The following is a 22,426-nucleotide window of genomic DNA, read 5'->3' as shown; positions in this document are numbered from 1 at the left end:
AACGAAATCCCTAAATTTAAATTAAAATCATTCTACGGCGGAAGTTATTCAAAATTTGGCTCAATCGAACTTAAAATCGGGTTTGAAAGAATGGAATCTTAGAGTGACATATTATTTCAAGGGAAATGTGGCTTAACCAATGAGGGCGAATATGGTTATCTCTTGACAGGTGTAGCATTATTTTATTTATTTATTTTATTTAATTATTTTATTTAATTATTTTATTTTATTTTTTTGTCAATGAACAACAGAAGGCCGTTCATAACTTTATCAGATATTTTCATAAGGACTCTTAAATTATGTACCTTTTAAATAAATAATAAATTTAATTTATTAAATGTTATTATTTTTTAAATTTATGCTATAAACTTTACAGTTCATCCTGTCCCGATGACCACATGTTACAGCGTTTTTTTTTTTTTTTTTGTAAATTTGATAACAAATAAAATTTACAAGAAAACAAAAATAAAACAAGGCCATCAGACTCGACTTATGAAATGTACAACAAAAAGTTTAGTAAATATATTTTTTTAACAAATGAACACATATATATGTTTGGATGTAGGTACATGCATTTCATCACGACCACCAGTGGCACAATTTAATGATAATATACAAATAATAATATCAACTAAAAACTATACAACAATGTAATGTGTAAATTACAGTTAAAAAAGTAACTACAACAACAACAAAAACAATGAATAACTATAATCGGCAATGATGGACGTAGTATATGCTATACGATTTAACTTGTATAGAATTATGCAGGATATATTATTGGACCAAAGACAATGGTACGATGACAAAGACGGAATTGATAAGGATAATTGTTTGGCATTTCGGATAAATTGTTTGGCATTGGAACGATACGACCTTATTGCAGCGCTTAATATTTGAAAGCACATTGATAAGTAGGAAAAAAAGATCTCCATTCTTGAAATACTGAGGACATTGACTACATTAAATGAATTCATGTTATCTATTCTGATCGCATACACACAATCGCAAACCACACATGTGCGAGTCCCTACTGACTAATGAACCTCTCAGGAGTAATGCTTCATCTGACTTCGTCGGAATACTAAATTCGTATTTTGTGGATTTCTGAATAAATTGTAAGCTTCTTTAAACCCAAAATCCCAGGCATGCTGCTTTCAAGTTCTGGATATGCACAAATACAATATACGACTGTAAGTTGTAATATTTTAGGTCATAATATCCTGGATAATGACTATATGTCCAATTACTAAAATTTAAATTCATAAAAGTAGATGGTCGACCGATTTTCAAAGAAAACAGGACTCGGGACTTTTGAGGAAAGAACGTCCTAAAGTCTTCTTTTAGGTCTACTTATCTTTAAAGATCTGAAGGTCTTCTCGGCATGAAACACCTTAAAATCTTCAGGACTTTTCTTCATAGAAGAGTGACTGACATTAATGTATTCTCTTTCTTGTCATAAAAGATCTGAAGGACTTCTTGTAAAAAAGTTTAGAAATGTTTCATGTTTTAGAACTTTTGAGTGAAAAATAGAAAAAGAAGCACTACATCTGAGACTCTTGGGTTTTTTCATAAAAGACCTTAAAGTCTTCTTGTCCTAGAATATCTCACACTCTTCTTTCCATAGAAAACCTGAAGATCTAGTTTAAATCACAAAAATGACCTTTTCCACGATTTCTACAAAAAATACATTCCTTAGTTTTTTTACGAAAAGAGAAATTTCTTTTTCAGGACTTTTATGGAAAATGAAACCTTCTTCAGTTCTTCTATAAAATAGATATTTATGGCATTAAGATCTTTAACAAAATGAAGAACTTCAGACCACTTATTTCTTCACGTATTGAAACCCAAATTTTTCTCCATTTCTTTTAAGAAAAAGAAGTCCTTCCCGTGTCTTCTCTGAAAATTAGGCCTTCTTCAAATAACTTACTCAGAGCTTCAACGTAACAGAGGGATTTCTTTAGGTCTTCCACCAAAAGAGGTCTCTTTTCAAGTCTTTTATGAAAAATTAGACCTGCATTAAAAAGAACGACTTCTTCAGGTCTTTTACCAAAAGAGGTCTTCTTTTGGATACCTTACGAAAGAGAATACTTCCTTTAAGTCTTGTATGAAAAGAAGAGATATATTAAGAGAGAGATATACAAACTTTGAAAATAATCGGTGAGCTTTTTCGTAAGTTATGAGAGTATTGAAAAATCTTACCCGTCCTGGGGTAGGTACTAGAAGGAGTGGATTGATATAGTTTTGAAGATAATTAGATCCGGCCCCAAATGTCCTGAAACGGTTTTGGTTCAAAGAGATCTAAGCTACAAAATTGTTATTTCGATAAGATATTGGTCGTATCAAATAATATTTACACTCTGTAGCACGATTAGTCCTATAGTCTCCCCGAAAATTAAGTAAAAAATCCACGCTTAGTCCTCCTATAGTCTCCCCACTACGTTTAGTCCTCCTATAGTCCCTCAAAAAATTGTTAAAAAATCTCTCCAAAAATTATTTAAAAAATCCACGTTTAGCCCTCCTATAGTTTTTCAAAAATTGTTTAAAACATCTACGCATAGTCCTCCCATAGTCCCTCTAAAAATTATTTAAAAAATCTGCACATAGTCCTCCCATAGTCCCTCTAAATATTATTTAAAAAATCTACGCATAGTTCTCCCATAGTCCCTCTAAAAATTGTTTAAAAAATCTCCCCAATTTTTTTTAAATGCAAGCTTAGTCCTTTTATAGTCTCCTTGCTTAAAAATCTACGCTTAGTCCTCCTATAATCACTCCGAAAATTATTAAGAAATTCACTCTTAGTTCTCCTCTAGTCTCTCAAAAAATTATTAAAAAGTTCACTGTTAGTCCTCCTCTAGTCTCTCCAAAAATTATTTACAAAATCCAAGTTTAGGTCTCCGATAGTCTCTCCAAAAATTATTTAAAAAATCCACGCTTTGTCCTCCTATATACTGTCGAAAAATGTTAAAAAAATCAACGCTTAGTCCTCCTATAGTGGCACCCCAAAATTGTTCCACGCTTAATTCTCCTATAGTCTCTCGAAAAATTATTTAAAAAAAAAATATGAGCTTAGTCCCCCAACAGTCTCTCCAAAAATTAAAAAAAAACTCAAAAAGTGTCTACAAAAATTTTTTAAAAAATCCTTAATCTGTCCTGTCATAGTCTCTCCAAAAATTTAAAAAAAAAAACTCAAAAAGTGTCTCCAAAAATTGTTTAAAAAATCCTTAATTTTTCCTGCCATAGTCTCTCCAAAAATCGTTAAAAAAAATCCACGCTTAGTGGCCCTATAGTCTCTCCAAAAATTGTTTAAAAAATCCACTCTTAGACCTCCTATAGTCTCTCCAAAAATTTTTAAAACCATATTAAAGTGTCTCCAAAAATTGTTTAAAAAATCCTCAATTTGTCCTCCCATAGTCTACCGAAAAATTGTTAAAAGACCTCCTATAGTATCACCATACATGCTTTGAAAAATCCACGCTAAGTCCCCCAACAGTCTCTTCAAAAATCAAATCCAAAAATTATTAAAAAAAAATCCACGCTTAGTCCTCGTATCTCCAAAAAACGTTAAAAATCCACTCTTAGTCCTCATATTGTCTCTCCAAAAATTATTTAAAAAAACCACGCTTAGTCCTCCTATAGTCTCTCCAAAAATTGTTTAAAAAATCCTCCTATAGTCTCCCCAAAAATTATTTAAAAAAACCACGCTTAGTCCTCCTATAGTCTCTCCAAAAATTGTTTAAAAAATCCTCCTATAGTCTCCCCAAAAATTGCTTTAAAAAATCAACGCTTAGTTCTCCTATAGTCTCTCCAAAAATTGTTTAAAAAATCCTCCTATAGTCTCCCCAAAAATTGCTTTAAAAAATCTACGCTTAGTTCTCCTCTAGTCTCACCAAAAATTGTTTAAAAAATTCTTCTTTAGTCTCCCCAAAAATTGCTTTAAAAAATCTACGCTTAGTTCTCCTATAGTCTCTCCAAATATTGATTAAAAAATCCACGCTTAGTTCTCCTAAAGTCTCTCTAAAAAAATGTTTAAAAAATCTACGCTTAGTTCTCCTATAGTCTCTCCAAATATTGATTAAAAAATCCACGCGTAGTCCTCCTAAATTCTCTCCAAAAAAATGTTTAAAAAATCCGCCTATTGTCTCTTCAAAAATTATTTAAAAATTCACGCTCAGTCCTCCTATAGTCTCTCTAAGAATTATTTAAAAAATCCACGCTCAGTAATCCTCTCTCTAAAAATTATTTAAAAAATCCACGCTCAGTAATCCTCTCTCTAAAAATTATTTAGAAAATCCACGCTCAGTAATCCTCTCTCTAAAAATTATTTAAAAAATCCACGCTCAGTAATCCTCTCTCTAAAAATTATTTAAAAAATCCACGCTTAGTTCTCCTATAGTCTCTGCAAAAATTGTTTAAAAAATACACGCTTAGTCCTCCTATAGTCTCTGCAAAAATTGTTTAAAAATCCACGCTTAATCCTCTTACAGTCTCACCAAACATGATTTTAAAAAATCCACGCTTAGTCCTCCTCTAGTCTCTCTAAAAATTATTTAAAAAATCCACGCTTAGTCTTCCTATAATATCTCCAAATATTGTTTAAAAAAATCTAGGTTTAGTACTCCTATAGTCTCTCTAAAAATTATTTTAAAAAATCCACGATTAGTCCTCCTATAGTCTCTCTAAAAATTATTTTAAAAAATCCACGATTAGTCCTCCTATAGTCTCTCTAAAAATTATTTTAAAAAATCCACGATTAGTCCTCCTATAGTCTCTCTAAAAATTATTTTAAAAAAATCTATTCTTAGTCCTCCTACAGTCTCTCTAAAAATTATTTTAAAAAACCCACGCTTAGTCCTCCTATAGTCTCTCTAAAAATTATTTTAAAAAAACCCACGCTTAGTCCTCCTATAGTCCTCCTATAGTCTCTCCAAAAATTATTTAAAAAATCCACGCTTAGTCCTCCTATAGTCTCTCCAAAAATTATTTTAAAAATCCACGCTTAGTCCTCCTATAGTCCTCCTATAGTCTCTCCAAAAATTATTTAAAAAATCCACGCTTAGTCCTCCTATAGTCTCTCCAAAAATTATTTAAAAAATCCACGCTTAGTCCTCCTATAGTCCTCCTATAGTCTCTCCAAAAATTATTTAAAAAATCCACGCTTAGTCCTCCTATAGTCCTCCTATAGTCTCTCCAAAAATTATTTAAAAAATCCACGCTTAGTCCTCCTATAGTCCTCCTATAGTCTCTCCAAAAATTATTTAAAAAATCCACGCTTAGTCCTCCTATAGTCCTCCTATAGTCTCTCCAAAAATTATTTAAAAAATCCACGCTTAGTCCTCCTATAGTCTCTCTAAAAATTATTTAAAAAATCCACGCACAGTCCTCCTATAGTCTCTCCAAGAATCCACGCTTAGTCTTCATATAGTCTCTCCCAAAAAATTGTTTAAAAATCTACGCTTAGTTCTCCTATAGCCTCTGCAAAAATTATTTTAAAAATCCACGGATAGTTCTCCCAAAAAATTGTTTAAAAAATCCATAGAAAGTTCTCCCAAAAAATTGTTTAAAAAATCCACGTTAAGTCCGCCTATAGTCTCTTCAAAAATTGTTTAAAAAATCTAAGTTTAGTCCTCTTATAGTCTCTCCAAAAATTATTTGAAAAATCCCCGCTTAGTCCTCCTTTAGTCTCTCCCAAAATTATTTAAAAAATCTAGGTTTAGTCCTCCTATAGTCTCTCCAAAAATTGTGTAAAAAATGCACATCTCTCCGAAAATTGTTTATGCCTGAACATATTCCTCAAGGAACCAAAACATGGTCCACGTGCCCCCGTAGGGTATCAAAAATGTATGTTGAGCAATCGAATACTTTTATGAATTAAAAAAAAAACAAATAGTATCAAATATATATATTACATCTTATGTGATTATATATGTTTGTAAATAAATATGTATAAAGTCATACAAATATATATTATTTTTCATGAAATGTAAGTACGTTCGTGTGTGTGTGTGCGTAAGTGTGATCGACACGAGTAGCGATGATATTACAAAATTCGAACACACGATCGTGTGTGCGCAAAAAGGAAACCCTAGAAACCAAGGCTTCAAAAGCCCAAAAAGCCAACCAAAAACAGCAACAACAATAAGTAAAAGTCAAAAAAGTTATCTTTTGAAGCAAAAAGCAACAACAATAACAGCAAATATGCGACGAAATATAATCAAACACACACACATGTGGAAATTTTATATTCTATGGAAAAACTATATTTTATTAAACTTTATTCAATGTTTAAGTGTTTGTGTGTAGTATGTGTGATAGTCAACGATCTTATGGTGTGAAATATGTATGTGTGTGTGTGTGATAATTTCATCATCACCATACAGCCCCTCACACATATATGTCATATATGTGTAAAGGAGCATATGTGCTTTGTATACATACAGCCACTCATACAAACAATTTGGCTTCGGAAGATCATTCGTGAATTCATTCGTGTTAATCCATTGCTCACACATGTGACTTCTCTTTCACAACATCACCCATACACTGGCCATACTCTGGCCGCTCTCTTCTAAGAGCATAGCCAGCCAGATCGTTTATACTGCTATGTGTGATTGGCCATAGCCGTATAACACCAAACATGTGTGTGTGTGTGTGGTACGTGTATTTGTGTGTGCTCAATATATGTTTGACTACAGTACTGTGAGATGATGCTTTACTGTTGGCTGCAATTTATACTATAATTAGTCGTGTTCTGCCTTCGCAAGTAAGTAGTAGGTCCACAGTTTAGAACGTTGTTCACATAAGACCCACGACCGCCGAAGGAGACAAACACACCACAAATAACAAAAAAAAAAACACATAAGAAAAAAACTAGTAAAGAAAGCAGGCAAACATCGAAACGAAAACACGAAGTTCACAAGAAACAGCAACAATCACAACAACAACGAGAAAAAAAATAGAAACTGAAACGAACCTTAGCACAACCAGCCGCCACAACATTGGCAATGTTTCTCCAAGTTCTCCAGTAGTAGTCAGTACGCTCCAGTCGATCTCCACAGCTGGATCGACACGCTTTTTGCTCGACCACAAGAAAAAAAAAGAAAAACATAAAACGAAAATAAAAAAACTTTTTCCTCCGTTCTCCTCTTTTTTTTGGCCAACGATCACGAAGAGAAAAAAGGGAGCAAATGGATGGGGTTCACCTTTAACTTGGATTAGAATTTTGAAAAAAGAAAAAAAAAACATTTAAAAAAACAAGACTCAAAGAAAAAAGAAAATTTCAAATGAATTTTTAGTTCTTTCTTGCGGAACATTTTAGTTTAGTAACTCAAAACGGATATCCTCGAGTTTTGAAAAGTAATTGCAAAAAAGTGTTCAATTTTTTAAATAATTTTTTTACAAAATAAAAGAAAGTGTTGCACGGACCTCTTGTGTTTTTGTTTCGTGCTGATTGTTTTTGTGTTTTTCTCTTTTAAAAAAATTTCGATTTTTTTTTTTTGAAAAGAAGTGTCACCGTGTCTTATCTTCTTCTACTTTCTCTGCTTTATTCCCCCAGGAGGTTATCGCGAAATTCTAATTTGTTTTGTCTTATTCAATTATCAATTTTTATTTCTAACTCCGTGGTGGATCGTTAAGGAAACGGAAATACGCGCATTCAAAATTGGGGTATAATGGAGCCCCTGTGGAAGCGGTAAGTAAAGAAATAAATAATGATAATTTGATAATTATATGAAAATAGGTCACCAAATTAAAAAAATAATTAGAAATATTAAATAAGAAATTATTTCCAAAAAATTTTAAAAAATTAAAAAAAAAATCAAAATTTAAAAAAAAATCAAAATTTAAAAAAAAAAATCAAAATTTAAAAATAAAACCGAAATTAAAAAAAAAACAACATTTAAAAAAAATCAAAATTTAAAAAAAAATCAAAATTTAAAAAAATTGATTTTTTTAATAATTTTTTTTAATATTTTTTTTTAAATAAAAAAATCAAAATTTAAAAAAAAAACAAAGTTGAAAAAATCAAAATTTAAAAAATTGATTTTTTTTATTTTTTTACTTGAAAAAATACAGAATTTTGAATTTTGTTTTTTTTTTTAAAGAACAAAAAATAAAACATATTATTTTCATTATTTTCATAAATAATCTTCACGAAAAAAATACTTTAGAAAAACTTCAAGATTAAATTTGATAATTAATTAATGAATTAATATATTTTCTTTAAATACAATAAATAAAGTACAATAAAATAAATAAATAAGTAGAATAAAATAACAAATATAAAAATAATGCAACAAATAAAACTAAAAATTAAAAAATTAATAAAAATAGAAAATAAAATAAATAATTAATAAAAATTTATTTACACAAAAAAAATATTTTCTTAAAATTTAACTGTTATTAATCTTAAAAATTATTCTTTACAAAAATACTTCAATATTAAATTGAAACACTTATAAATATATTCTCCTTAAATACAATAAATAATGAAGAATAAAATAAAATATAAATAATAAAATATAAAATAGAATAAATAAATAAATAAGGAAAAAAACAAAAATAAATTAAAATTAAAAAAAAAAACTAGTTAATTTAAAAAAAATAAATAATGAAAATAAATCGAAAAACAAAATAATAACAAGTAAAAAAAGCTAAGTTCGGCCGGGTCGAACTTATAATACCCTCCACCATTTCGAAGGAAATTGAAAATTTTCAAAAAAAAATCGAAAACTACAACTCGAAGGAAAACCGTTATATGGGCACCTGCATACGAATTTTGTGCCATAAGTTGTAGTACCCATTAAGATCTTTCAATACGAAATTTGAAGCGATTCCGGTGAATAATGTTGCTGAAATCGTCAAAGTTCCGACCATCTAAGGCTATACAAACAAGTGGACCTGCATATAAAAATTGTTGTCATAGTTGTCATAGTCATACCCATTACGAACTTCAAATACGAAATTCGAAATAATTCCGGAAATGAACATACCGAATATCGGGAGGAACCGTAATATGAGGGCTATACGAAAACGTGGACCGACATGGTCCATTTACGAACTTAACCGGCCTACTGGTAAACTATGCATGTTTGCAAAATATTAGCCTCCTATCTCAATTCGTTCGAAAGATATCGTGATTACAACAGACAGACGGACATCGCTAGATCGTCTTAGAATTTTACGCTGATCTAGAATATATAAACTTTGTAGGGTCTATTATGAATATTTCGAGGAGTTACAAACGGAATGAAAGTTAATATAACCTCCATAGAATGGTGGAGGGTATATAAATAAATAATAAAAAAAATAAATTAATCAAAAAATGCAAAAAAAAAATAATTATAATTACTTTGAAAAAAAAAAATGAATTAAATTAAATGAAATTAAATTAAATGAAATTAAATTAAATTTATTAAATCAAATGAAATAGAAAACAAATTTAAAAAAAAAATTAAATATATAAGTTTTTGCTTGAGCTTAATTATTTTTTTAATTATAATTTCGTTGGAAAAAAAACATATAAATAAAATTAAATGCAATTGAATAAATTTAATTAAAGCAAATTAAATTGAAAATAACATATAAAATAAAAAAATAAATAAATAAGCTTTTCTTTAAGCTTGAGAAAAACTTATTTATTTAAATTGAATAAAATATAAAAAATATAAACAATTTTATTCATATTGAATTAAATTTTTAATATTTCCAAAAAAAAGTACTACTAACATTTCATATCCAATTTAATTAGCCTTATTATTTTTATTTTAAATTAGCTATAAACTAATATTTTATAAAAATAAAACATAAAAATATCAAAATATTGTCCTTTAATAAATTAATGGAAAAAAAATTAAAACAAAACATACAATTAAATTTAATTTTCTAAAATTAAAAAACAAAGTTAAAATAAAAATTTAATAATTATTATTTTTAAAAATAATATTATAATCTTAAAAATAATTCTTTATAAAAACATTAAATTTTAAAACATTCCAACATATAGTGTCAGGGATGTGAGGGGTCCGGCCCCTTACGAAGTGTTGTCTACTTTTCTATATTTTTTTGTATATCTTACATGCAAGAGATAATTTAGATTTTGAAATTTTTATTCAATTTTTTTTTTATTTAAATTTAAAGTTTAATATATCTAAGTAATTATTATTCATTTTTTATTCGGAATTATAATTATACCATAGCCATATGGCTACAGAGGGTATATAACATTTTATACGACCAAAACGTGCCTCATCGAAATAACGGTTTTAGACCTAGGTCTCTTTGGATGAAAGCCGTTTCAGGATATTTTGAGTGGATTTAGGGGTGTCCGTCCGTCTGTCTGTCTGGCGCACACGATAACTCTCGAAGGAAGTATATCGATTTCATCCAAATTTGGTACATCGTAATGTTATTATCAAACTAAGATCCAATTCGGAGAAGGGCAATATCGATTCACTCCATCAAGTACCTCCCCCACATAGAGTGAAAGAAAATTTTGAAAAAAAATTTTTTTTGAAAAACAAAACGCTCATAAAATGCGAAAAACATCCGATTCTCTTCAATCAAAATTTCAAATTTTCCACATTTTAATATTTCTTTATTTTAATATTCAAGATTTTGAATATCCATGAAGCTCATAAAACGCAAAATTAACATCCAATTCCATTCATACATGGTACATCTCAATATTTCCAGCAACACAAGGTCTGTTATAAAGATGATAGAGATCGGACCATTTCTTCTGGTACCTTCCTCTATTTGGGTTCAAGATTTGAAAAACAAAACGCCCAGAGAAAGCGCAATAAGCATTCAACTCTCTTCAAATTTCCCACACACACAAACATTTTTGCTAACACAAGATATGTTATGAGGATGATATACATCTGCCAACCCCTTCTGGTACCTCACCCACAAAGGGCCATAATTTTCAATACTTATATCAATCATAACATGCGAAACAAGTCTTCGATTTTTTTCAATATATATATAAAATATAAATGTTCGATTTTCTTCATATGTTGCACATACCAATATTTTTATCTGTATTAGATGAAGTATGAAAATGGAATACTCCGCTATATCTGTTACCTCACGCATATTTCCACATTTTGCACATATCTCATATAAAATATAGGAAGTAGTCCAAATCTGGCGCGTTTTAATATTTATATCAGTCTTAGGTCGGATACGAATTGGTCAATATTGGCCAACTGCTTCGGAATCTCTCCCTTAAAGAGTCAACAGTTTGAATAATCATAAGTCAAGGCTGGCAAAACCGACTAATACTATTTTACTTGTTTTATTTAATTTCAAATTTAAAAAAAAAATCAAAATTTTTCAAAAAATGCAAAATAAAATAAAAGAATATGGTCCTGCAAAATGTGCCAAGGGAAAAATGGTGTGTTAAAAAAGTTCATATGTAAATATCCCATTATATTATAAGAAAAACAGGCTGTAACTAAGGTTTATTACGTTTAAGTACATTTTAGTACCTTGTTTAAAAAAACCTAAAATCCAGTCCAATCAAGTAGTCTCCTTAAAAATGATTTAGAGATCTATGCTTAGTTCAAAAAAAACCACACTTAATCCTGCAATAGCCTCTCCAAAAAAATGCATTGAATTTAGAAATATTTCTCATTTTTCAAAATTTACTTTTAATGATAAAAATATTATTTAGATTTAAATATCTCTCTTCACCAAAAATAAGAGAAATGTAATTGTTTATTCAATAAATCAAAAACGGTAAAATCAAAATCACACTCTCTTGAAAAAAACATATAAGAGAATTTCAGAAGACATAATAATTTAAGAGAAATTTAAATACTTAAAACTCTTAAATAATGATTTCTCTTTCCGTTTCTTTTGTTCTCTTTGTAGGCTACTGTTTGCCGCTGTATTTGCTGGAGCGTTTTTAGGAATAAATGCTGTAAGTACACAAAACAAATGCATTTCTCAATCGCACATTATTCACATACACACACAACACTTTTACACACACATTCACTCGAAATGATGCAAGAAACTGACATATAAATGATAAGGAACAGAAAATTCAAAACAAAAAGAAAAAACTTAAAAAATATAAACTTAACAATAACAAGTGAATGAAATTGAAAAAAATGATTTTTTGTAAATACAACATTTTTTATCGCGCCTACCGACCGAAACATTTAGCCAGGGGGTGGTTTATGGAATGGCGGGATTACAGTTATGACCTAAATGTCAGTTTTTTTCACACATTTCCTCTGTGGGAACGGAAATAGGCAGCAAGTACAGGAGAAAAACTTTCATGCACTTAAGTTGGGTTAGCCAAATACTAAGTTTGGTATAGCCACCATATCCAGAGGATAGAGATCAGTTATCCACATCATGTAGATACTAGGTAGCCGTTTATCCGCTTTACCCAGTTACTGGGAATGGATTATCTACATTATCCCGATTCTGGGCTGTGATTCTGTAATTTTTACAGAAACTAGCGATTGATTTTCCAATTTATCCACACATAAAGGATTTCTTATCCATGTTATCCATTAACGGCAAATGTATTATCCTGCCACTAGGAATTTAGTTCCATGTTATCCAAGAACTAGAGTGGATTATCCATGTTATCCACATACCCAGAAGACACATATGACATAAGTTGATTGTCCGCGTTATCCAAATACGAGGTATGGATTATCCACGTTATCCAAATAGTCAGGTATCATTATCCACTTCATCGAAATACGAGGGATGGATAATACACTTTATCCAGGCACTAATTATGGGTTATCCACGTTATCCATATAGTCTGGTATAATTATGCACTTTATCCAAATACGAGGGCTAGAGAATACATTTTATCCTGACATAAATTTTAGGTTATCCACATTATCAAGATAATCTGGAATCATTTTCCATGTTATCCAAATACGAGGGCTGGAGAATATACTTTATCCAGTCACTAATTATGGATTTTCCATGTTATCCAGATCGTCTGAAATTATTATCCACGTTATCCAAATACGAGGAATGGTCAATACACTTTATTCAGACACTAATAATGGGTTGTCCACATTATCCAGATAGTCTGGAATTATTATTCACATTATCCAGATACGAGGAATGGATAATACACGTTATCCAGACACTAATTATGGATTATCCACATTATCCAGATAGTTAGGATTCATTATCGACGTTACATGGAGGACAGAAATGGGTTATTCCCGTTATCCAAATATGAGGGCTGGAGAATACACTTTATCCTAACATAAATTTTGGATTATCCAGATAGTCTGGAATCATTATCCATGTTATCCAAATACGAGGGCTGGAGAATATACAATATCCAGACACTAATTATGGGTTATCCATGTTATCCAGATCGTCTGATATTATTATTATCCACGTTATCCAAATACGATTAATGGTCAATACGCTTTATCCAGACACTAGTAATGGGTTATCCACATTATCCAAATAGTCAGGAATCATTATCCACTTTATCGAAATACGAGGGATGGATAATACACTTTATCCAGACACTAATTATGGATTATCCACGTTATCCAGATAGTTAGGATTCATTATCCACGTTACATGGAGGATAGAAATTGGTTATCCCCGTTATCCAAATACGAGGGCTGGAGAATAGACTTTATCCTGACATAAATTTTGGATTATCCAGATAGTCTGGAATCATTATCCATGTTATCCAAATACGAGAGCTGGAGAATATACAATATCCAGACACTAATTATGGGTTATCCATGTTATTCAGATCGTCTGAAATTATAATCCACGTTATCCAAATACGAGGAATGGTCAATACGCTTTATCCAGACACTATTTATAGATTATCCACGTTATCCAGATTGTCCGGAATCATTATCCACTTTATCCAAATACGAGGGCTGGATAATACACTTTATCCAGACACTAATTATGGATTATCCACGTTATCCAGATAGTCTGAAACATTATCCACGTCACAAGGAAGATAGAAATGGATTATCCACGTTATCCAAATTCGAGGGATGGATAATACACTTCTCCAGACACTAATTTCGGATTATCCACGTTATCCAGATAGTTTGAAATAATTATCCACGTTATTCAAATACGAGGAATGGATAATACACTTTATCCAGACATTAATTATGGATTATCCACATTATCCAGTTAGTCAGGAATCATTATCCACGTTATCCAAATACAAGGGATGACTAATAAAGTCTATTCCGACACTAATTATGGATTATCCAGATAGTCTTGAGTAATTATCCACGTTATCCAGATATTATTAATTCATTATCCACGTTATCCAAATACGAGGGATTGATAATACACTTTATCCAGACACTAATTATGGATTATCCAACTTATCCAGATATTCTGGAATCATTATCCACGTTATCTAAATACAAGGGATGACTAATATAGTCTATCCAGACACTAATTATGGATTATCCACATTATCCAGATAGTCTGGCATAATTATCCACGTTATCCAGATATTATTAATTCATTATCCACGTTATCCAAATACAAGGGATAACTAATAAAGTCTATTCCGACACTAATTATGGATTATCCACATTATCCAGATAGTCTTGAGTCATTATCCACGTTATCCAGATAGTCTTGAGTCATTATCCACGTTATCCAGATATTATTAATTCACTATCCACGTTATCCAAATACGAGGGATTGATAATACACTTTATCCAGATAGTCTGGAATCATTATCCACGTTATCCAGATAGTCTTGAGTCATTATCCACGTTATCCAGATATTATTAATTCACTATCCACGTTATCCAAATACGAGGGATTGATAATACACTTTATCCAGACACTAATTATGGATTATCCACTTTATCCAGATAGTCTGGAATCATTATCCACTTTATCCACATACAAGGGATGACTAATATAATCTATCCAGACACTTTTTATGGATTATACAGATCGCCTGGAATTATTATCCACGTTATCCAAATACAAGGAATGGATAATACACTTTATCCTGACACTAATTATAGATTATCCAGATAGTCTGGAATTATTATCCACGTTATCCAAATACGAGGAATTGATAATAAACTTTATCCAGACACTAATTATTGGTTATCCACGTTATCCAGATAGTCTGGACACATTATCCACGTTGCATGGAAGATAGAAAGGGGTTATCCACGTTATCTAAATACGAGGGATGGATAATACATTTTATCCAGACACTTTTACATTTTATTCACGTTTTCCAGATAGTCTGGAATAATTATCCACGTTATCCAAACAAAATACTTTATCCTGTCACTAATTATGGATTATCCACATTATCCAGACACTAATAATATATTATCCACGCTATCTAAATCGTCTGGAATTATTATCCACGTTATCCAAATACGAGGGATGGATAATACATTTTATCCACACATTTTTACATTTTATCCACGTTATCCAGATAGTCTGGAATAATTATCCACGTTATCCAAACAAAATACTTTATCCTGTCACTAATTATGGATTATCCACGTTATTCAGACACTAATTATAGATTATCCACGTTATCCAGACACAAATAATAGATTATTCACGTTATCCAAATCGTCTGGAATTATTAACCACGTTATCCAAATACGAGGGATGGATAATACACTTTATCCAGACACTAATTATGTGCTATCCTCGTTATCCAGATAGTCTGGAAACATTATCCACGTTACATGAAAAATAGAGATGGGTTATCCACATTATCCAAGTACGAGAGATGAATAATAAATGTTATATCCAGACATTAATTGTGGGTTATCCACTTTATCCAGAGACTAGGGGAGAGCTATACACATGTTCTAGCTACCTAGGGTTTGTATAGATGGTTTATTCACGTTGTACAGATAGTGGAAATGGATAATCCACTTTATCCCGATACTTGAGATTTGTTTCTCAGTTTTGGGGATGGTAGGATATTTTTCAGACTCAAAGTATTAATTTTCCGATTTTGAGAATATACGCTGTACATATATCAGGGAAAGATTGTTTCGTTATCCCTATACAAAAAATACATTATCCACGTTTTTTGGATCAACGATGTTATCCAGACAGTACGGATAAACCATATTATTTATACGGATAATAGAATATATAGTGCGTTTTTTATCCCCATTATCTGAGTTGTTTATACCTTGCATTATCTCGATACTAGGGATAAAATATCTCAGTTACACCCCTTTCCACACATTTATCACCCACATACGCCTTTCATTTACCCCTCTCCCCCCCCCCCCCCCTCACATCAATTTTCCATTTTTCTCACAAAAAATTTCATCTCCCCATTCTCGTACGCTTTCAGCAATTCTGGAAAACCACCGACACCGGTGCCATCTACAACACTGCTAAACACTATCGTCCCGAAGTTGAAGCCCCCCGCCAGCCGATCGATAACAGCTACTCGATAATCGACAGTGCCAGCAACTGTACCGGCAATACGCCCGGTTGTATTCCCAAATGTTTTGCCGAAAAGGGTAATCGCGGTCTGCAGGGACCCATTGGTGTGCCCGGTCCCAAGGGCTTGCCTGGCTATCCCGGTACCGAAGGTCCACCCGGCGACAAGGGTCAGAAGGGTGAACCCGGTCCCCTTGGACCCAGAGGCTTGAAGGGTGAACGCGGTACACCCGGTATTCCCGGTATGTCTGGCGTGCCCGGTATCCAAGGTATTGCTGGCAATCCCGGTGCTCCCGGTATACCCGGTAAAGACGGTTGTGACGGTGAAAAAGGTTTGCCCGGCTTGGCCGGTCTAAGCGGTATGGCTGGTCCTCGTGGTTATCCAGGTCAGCCTGGTGCCAAGGGTGAGAAAGGTGAACCGGCCAAGGAAAATGGTGACTATGCTAAGGGTGAAAAGGGTGAACCCGGTTTTGCTGGCCGTGCTGGTAATCCCGGTCCTGAAGGTCCAATCGGTCCCAAGGGTGAACGTGGTGAAACTGGTCCTCTTGGCGCCCCCGGTTTGCGAGGCGATCGCGGTTTGAAAGGTGAAAAAGGTGCTCCATGCTTCCCACGACCACAGCCTGGCAGAAAGGGCGAGAAGGGTGAGAAGGGCGAACCAGCCAGATCTGCAGGATTACGTGGCGGCAAAGTGGAAATTATTAGCGAAAAGGGTCAACGTGGTGAAAAGGGTGAAATGGGTCCAGCTGGTGAAAAGGGTGCTGTTGGTGAACAGGGCGCTCCCGGTCGTGAAGGTCCCAAGGGTGAAAAGGGTCTTCCTGGCGGTCCCGGTGATAGAGTGAGTATTTCCCGCAATGGTGTGCGTTGTTTTCCCATTTGTTAATCTTGAAATTGTTACCCACGAACTAGGGTCGTCAAGGTGCTTTCGGTCCACCTGGTCCACCTGGCCAAAAGGGTGATCGCGGTGAAACTGGTTTGAATGGCTTGCCCGGTAAACCTGGTCAAAAGGGTGAACCTGGTCGTCCCGGTAAACCCGGTGAACGAGGTTTGGTCGGTCCCCCTGGCCCACCTGGTGGCGGTCGTGGCTCTCCTGGCGCTCCCGGTCCCAAAGGTCCTCGTGGTTATCCCGGTGCCCCAGGTCCTAAAGGTTTGGATGGTTTTGATGGTCCTCCCGGCCCACAAGGTTTCCCCGGTGCCAAGGGTGGTCCCGGTATGCCCGGTAACAATGGTGTTGAAGGTCCTCCCGGTGAAAAGGGTCAAAAGGGTAATGCAGGTCGTCCAGGTCCCATGGGTCCTCAGGGTCCTATCGGTCACACTGGTCCCCCAGGTCCTGAAGGTCAAAAGGGTGAAGCTGGTCTCCCTGGTTACGGTGAACGCGGTCCTAAAGGTGATGATGGAACTCCTGGGTAAGTTGTAAACATCCCCCCTACCAACGCCCGAATCCATGTTTGTTCTCTTTTCCCTTACTTTGCAGATCTCCCGGCTTGAAGGGTGCAAAGGGTGAACGTGGTTTGACTGGTGCCCCTGGTGCTCCTGGTGACTCGAAATTAGGTCTTCCCGGTACTCCTGGTGCCGTTGGTGCTCCAGGTCCTCGTGGTGATCAAGGTCGTCCCGGTCTGCCCGGTCCCAAAGGTGATATGGGTCCTAAGGGTGATGCTGGCGGCAAATGCTCAGACTGTGCTCCCGGCCAAAAAGGTGACAAAGGTGATCGTGGTACAGACGGTAGCCCCGGCCGTGATGGTCTTAGAGGTCCTCCCGGAGAACGTGGTTATCCTGGCGAACGTGGTTCTGATGGTATTCCTGGCCCCCCTGGTCCTCCTGGCGAGAAGGGTAGAGATGGCAACCCCGGTGCTCCAGGTCCCTATGGTTTACCCGGTAAAGATGCTATGGTCGATTTAAATCAAATCGTTGCCGAAAAAGGCGAAAAGGGTGATCGCGGCTACCCAGGTGCTCCTGGTGTCAAGGGTGAGCGTGGCGAAACTGGCGCTGCTGGTCTAAACGGACAAAAGGGTGAATTTGGTGACAAGGGCGAAAGAGGTTATCCTGGTCCTCCAGGTAGTGATGGCGCTCCCGGCAATCCCGGCAGAGATGGCTTTGATGGTGTCCCTGGTCGCAGCATTAAGGGCGAGCCTGGTTTGGCTGGTCGCGATGGCGAAAAGGGTGACAAAGGTACAACTGGTCCAAGTGGTATAAAAGGTGACCCAGGTACTTGCGATGTTGATTTTTTGAAGGTTCCCGCTAAGGGCAACAAGGGTGATCGCGGTGCTCCTGGCAACCCCGGTGCCATGGGTCCAACTGGTTCGCAGGGCGACAAGGGCAATGCTGGCCAAAAGGGTGAGACAGGTCCACAAGGTCCACCTGGACCTGCTGGTCCTCGCGGTATGACTGGCCCACGTGGTGAACCCGGTCCACAAGGTCCCATTGGTGCTCCTGGTAATCCCGGCAGAGATGGTTTGCGTGGTCCCCCCGGCAGAAATGGTCCCCCCGGTCAAAAGGGTGAACAAGGTATTGCTAGACCCGGTCCACCTGGTAGCATTGGTCGTCCCGGTATGCCTGGTCCCAAGGGTGATCGTGGCGTGGAAGGTCCCATGGGTCCTCCCGGTATGGATGGCGCTCCTGGCTACCCTGGCGAAAAGGGTGACAGTGGTCAGCCTGGTGCTCCCGGTGCTCCTGGCTTTGATGGTCCCAAGGGTGATACTGGTCCTCGCGGTCCAACTGGTCCTCCCGGTCCCCCTGGTAAACCTGGTGTTGATGGTGTTCAAGGTCGTGACGGCGCTAAGGGTGAACCCGGTTATCCCGGTTTGGTCGGTATGCCTGGTATGAAGGGTGAAAGAGGTGCTCCCGGTGTTGATGGTCCCAAAGGTTTTACTGGTGTTGCCGGTCCCCCTGGCAAACGTGGTCCACCTGGTCCTGCTGGTATTCCTGGTAAGTTAGAAGAGCCCAATTAGTTGAGGGTAAGATGTCAAGACTCTTGATTTTCCCTAGGTGCCAAGGGTGACCGTGGTGAACGCGGCTTGACTGGCAAGGATGGTTTGCCCGGTGTCAGAGGTCCTCCTGGTCCACCCGGTGTAATGGGCGTGAAAGGTGACATGGGACCCATGGGTCCTCCCGGTGCTGATGGTGTTCCTGGTATTGATGGTGCCAAGGGTGATCGTGGTTTGCCTGGTATGGATGGTCCTCGCGGTGAGCCTGGTGATGCTGCCGAAAAGGGTCAAAAGGGTGAACCTGGTGCCTCTGGTCTGCGTGGTGAGCCTGGTATGACTGGTGCCCCTGGTATGCCTGGTGAAAAGGGTGTACCTGGTATTGCTATGCATGGACGTCCCGGCGCTCCTGGCATGAAAGGTGATCGTGGTCGTGATGGTCTCAATGGTGTCGATGGCAGACCCGGTGAAAAGGGTGATCAAGGTATGCCCGGTCTTACTGGCGCCAAGGGTATCAAGGGTGACTTTGGTTTGCCCGGTGCTCCTGGTCTTCCCGGCATGGATGGCAAACCCGGTCAAATGGGTGCTCCTGGTCCAATCGGTCATACCGGTCCCAAGGGTGACAAGGGCGAACGTGGTTTCCCTGGCCTCAATGGCGCCAAGGGCGACAAGGGTGAACGTGGTGTACCTGGTTTCAATGGTGCTGCCGGTCCTAAAGGTGATCGTGGTTTCCCCGGCCCAGCTGGTCTGAATGCTGCTCCGATTACGATTAAGGGTGAGCCCGGTGAAATGGGTGAACCCGGTTTGATTGGCTTGCCCGGTCCCATGGGTCTGAAGGGTAATCAGGGTGCACCTGGTTTCACTGGTCCCAAGGGTGATCGTGGCTTGACCGGACCTCCTGGACCCAACGGTTTGAATGGTATGCCTGGCGCTAAGGGTGAACGTGGTTTGACAGGTGATGTTGGTGCTCCTGGGCTGACCGTCAAGGGTGAGAAGGGTTTGCCTGGCCGTACTGGTAAAAATGGACGTGAAGGTAGGTGGTGTTGTAACAGGGCGGAGGTTCAATTGGGTTGATGTTGTTGTTATTGTTTTACAGGTGCCCCTGGTTTGCCTGGACAAAAGGGTGAAAAGGGTCTGGCTGGTCTTCCAGGTACTCCTGGTGCCACCGGTGCCCCCGGCCCCATTGGTCCTCAGGGTCCTAAGGGTGATCGCGGTCTGGTTGGTGCACCCGGCAGAGATGGTGCTAACGGCATGCCTGGCGCTCCTGGTATCAAGGGTGATATGGGTTATCCTGGTCCTAAGGGTGATATGGGTCTACCTGGTGTACAAGGCGAAAAGGGTGACAAGGGTGAAACCGGCATGGCTGGCTTCCCTGGCAGTCGCGGTCTAACTGGCGAAAAGGGTGATCGTGGTCTTGATGGTATGGAAGGTTTGCCCGGTCCCGTGGGTGCTCCTGGCGAGAAGGGCTTCCAAGGTCCACCTGGTATAAATGGTCGTGATGGTCTGCCTGGTCTCAAGGGTGACAAGGGTGAACCTGGCAAGATTCCACCACCCGGCCCCAAGGGTGAACCTGGTTATCCTGGACGTGATGGTCAAAAGGGTGAACGTGGTCCTCCCGGTCCTCGTGGCCTGATTGGTTTGCAGGGCGAACGTGGTGAAAAGGGTGATATGGGTTTGGTTGGTTTGACTGGTGCCGTGGGCCGTCCTGGTCCCAAGGGTGACACTGGTCCAGCAGGTTTGGTGGGTCGCGATGGCGCTCCCGGTCCCATGGGTCCCAAGGGTGAGCCCGGTGCACCATGTAGCCATGCTCCTGACTATCTTACCGGTATTCTGTTGGTGCGTCACAGTCAAACCGCCCAGGTGCCACGCTGTGAACCCGGCCACCAAGAATTATGGACTGGCTATTCCCTGCTGTATGTTGATGGTAATGACTATGCTGCCAATCAGGACTTGGGCTCGCCCGGTTCCTGTGTCAGACGTTTCTCCACACTGCCCATGCTGACCTGTGGTGCCGGCAATATTTGCAACTATGCCTCGCGTAATGACAAATCCTTCTGGTTGACCACCAACAATCCCACCATGCCCATGATGCCTGTTCCCGCCCAGGAAGTTAGCCAATACATTTCACGTTGTGTTGTGTGCGAAGTGCCGGCCAATGTTATTGCTGTGCACAGTCAAACACTGGATGTGCCCTCATGTCCCGGCGGCTGGGAAGGTTTGTGGATCGGCTACAGCTTTATGATGGTAAGTATGGGAGGGTGGGGAAGTGGTGAAAATTGATAACAGCTAATTTTCTTCTGCTTTTTTTTTTTGTAATTTCCAGCACACTGCTGTCGGCAGTGGTGGTGGTGGCCAGGACATGTCCTCGCCCGGTTCCTGTCTGGAAGACTTCCGTCCCGTACCGTTCATTGAGTGCAACGGCGGCAAGGGCCACTGCTTCTTCTACGACACAATCAACAGTTTCTGGCTGGTAACCATCGAGGAGTACCAACAGTTCCAGAGACCCGACATGGTTACCCTCAAGGCGGGCAACTTGCAGCAAAGAGTCTCCAGGTGTCAAGTGTGTATTAAGAACTCGTCATAAGAGCCTAGATCGATAAACAACAACAAAAACAAGAAACAATAGCAACAACAACAACAAAAGGATGAAAACGAAAAATAAGAAAAATAGCCACGAATTTCAAATAGTATCCCCCCAGCCCCCACAAGCATTCCCCTGGATTCCCGCTCCCAACTCCCTGTTGCAGAATCAAGCCATGTTTCCTTTTTTGTTTGTTTGTTTTTGTTTGTGTTTTATTTTTTATATAATTAAATTTTATTATTTTATACTCTTATGATTACCTTAAGCATTCGAAACAGTTTCCTTAATTACAACAATAACTACAACAACAACAATTTTTATTGCCTTAACATAAGTAAACGAATACCAAAAACAAAAGAAAATACAAAACACATTTTTTTACCAACTACTGCCTGTCTTCCTTGCCCCCCAACCCCAGTTGAGCAACATCCTCTTAGATTTGTAAAACCTTAGAATGCCAAGAGAAAATCAACAAAAAATCGAAACTAATTCTGGC

At 37.3% G+C, this 22,426-nt stretch overlaps 1 protein-coding gene across 3 annotated transcripts; it reads left to right on the top strand.

Annotated features, from left to right (window-relative positions):
- The first annotated feature begins 6,744 nt into the window (after nucleotides 1-6,744).
- On the top strand, nucleotides 6,745-22,017 carry LOC101897761 (collagen alpha-1(IV) chain). Of its 3 annotated transcripts, none has more exons than XM_059125535.1 (9): nucleotides 6,745-6,763; nucleotides 7,556-7,690; nucleotides 11,875-11,923; nucleotides 16,340-17,266; nucleotides 17,338-17,834; nucleotides 17,903-19,353; nucleotides 19,414-20,382; nucleotides 20,446-21,593; nucleotides 21,673-22,017. In XM_059125535.1, exons 2-9 carry the CDS (start codon nucleotides 7,671-7,673, stop codon nucleotides 21,931-21,933), a joined length of 5,322 nt encoding a protein of 1,773 aa, XP_058981518.1. In that variant the 5' UTR covers nucleotides 6,745-6,763; nucleotides 7,556-7,670; the 3' UTR covers nucleotides 21,934-22,017. The 3 variants fall into 3 exon arrangements, with proteins under 3 accessions (XP_058981518.1, XP_058981517.1, XP_005186422.2); XM_059125534.1 differs by having other exon boundaries at nucleotides 6,754-6,873; XM_005186365.3 differs by lacking the exon at nucleotides 6,745-6,763 and adding an exon at nucleotides 7,041-7,356.
- Nucleotides 22,018-22,426: the final 409 nt, after the last annotated feature.

Source organism: Musca domestica, unplaced genomic scaffold (genome assembly GCF_030504385.1).
Source record: "Musca domestica strain aabys unplaced genomic scaffold, Musca_domestica.polishedcontigs.V.1.1 34, whole genome shotgun sequence".
NCBI classification, from domain to species: domain Eukaryota; kingdom Metazoa; phylum Arthropoda; class Insecta; order Diptera; family Muscidae; genus Musca; species Musca domestica.
The sequence above is the reverse complement of the archived record's forward strand: the minus strand, read 5'-3'. Positions and strand labels throughout refer to the sequence as shown.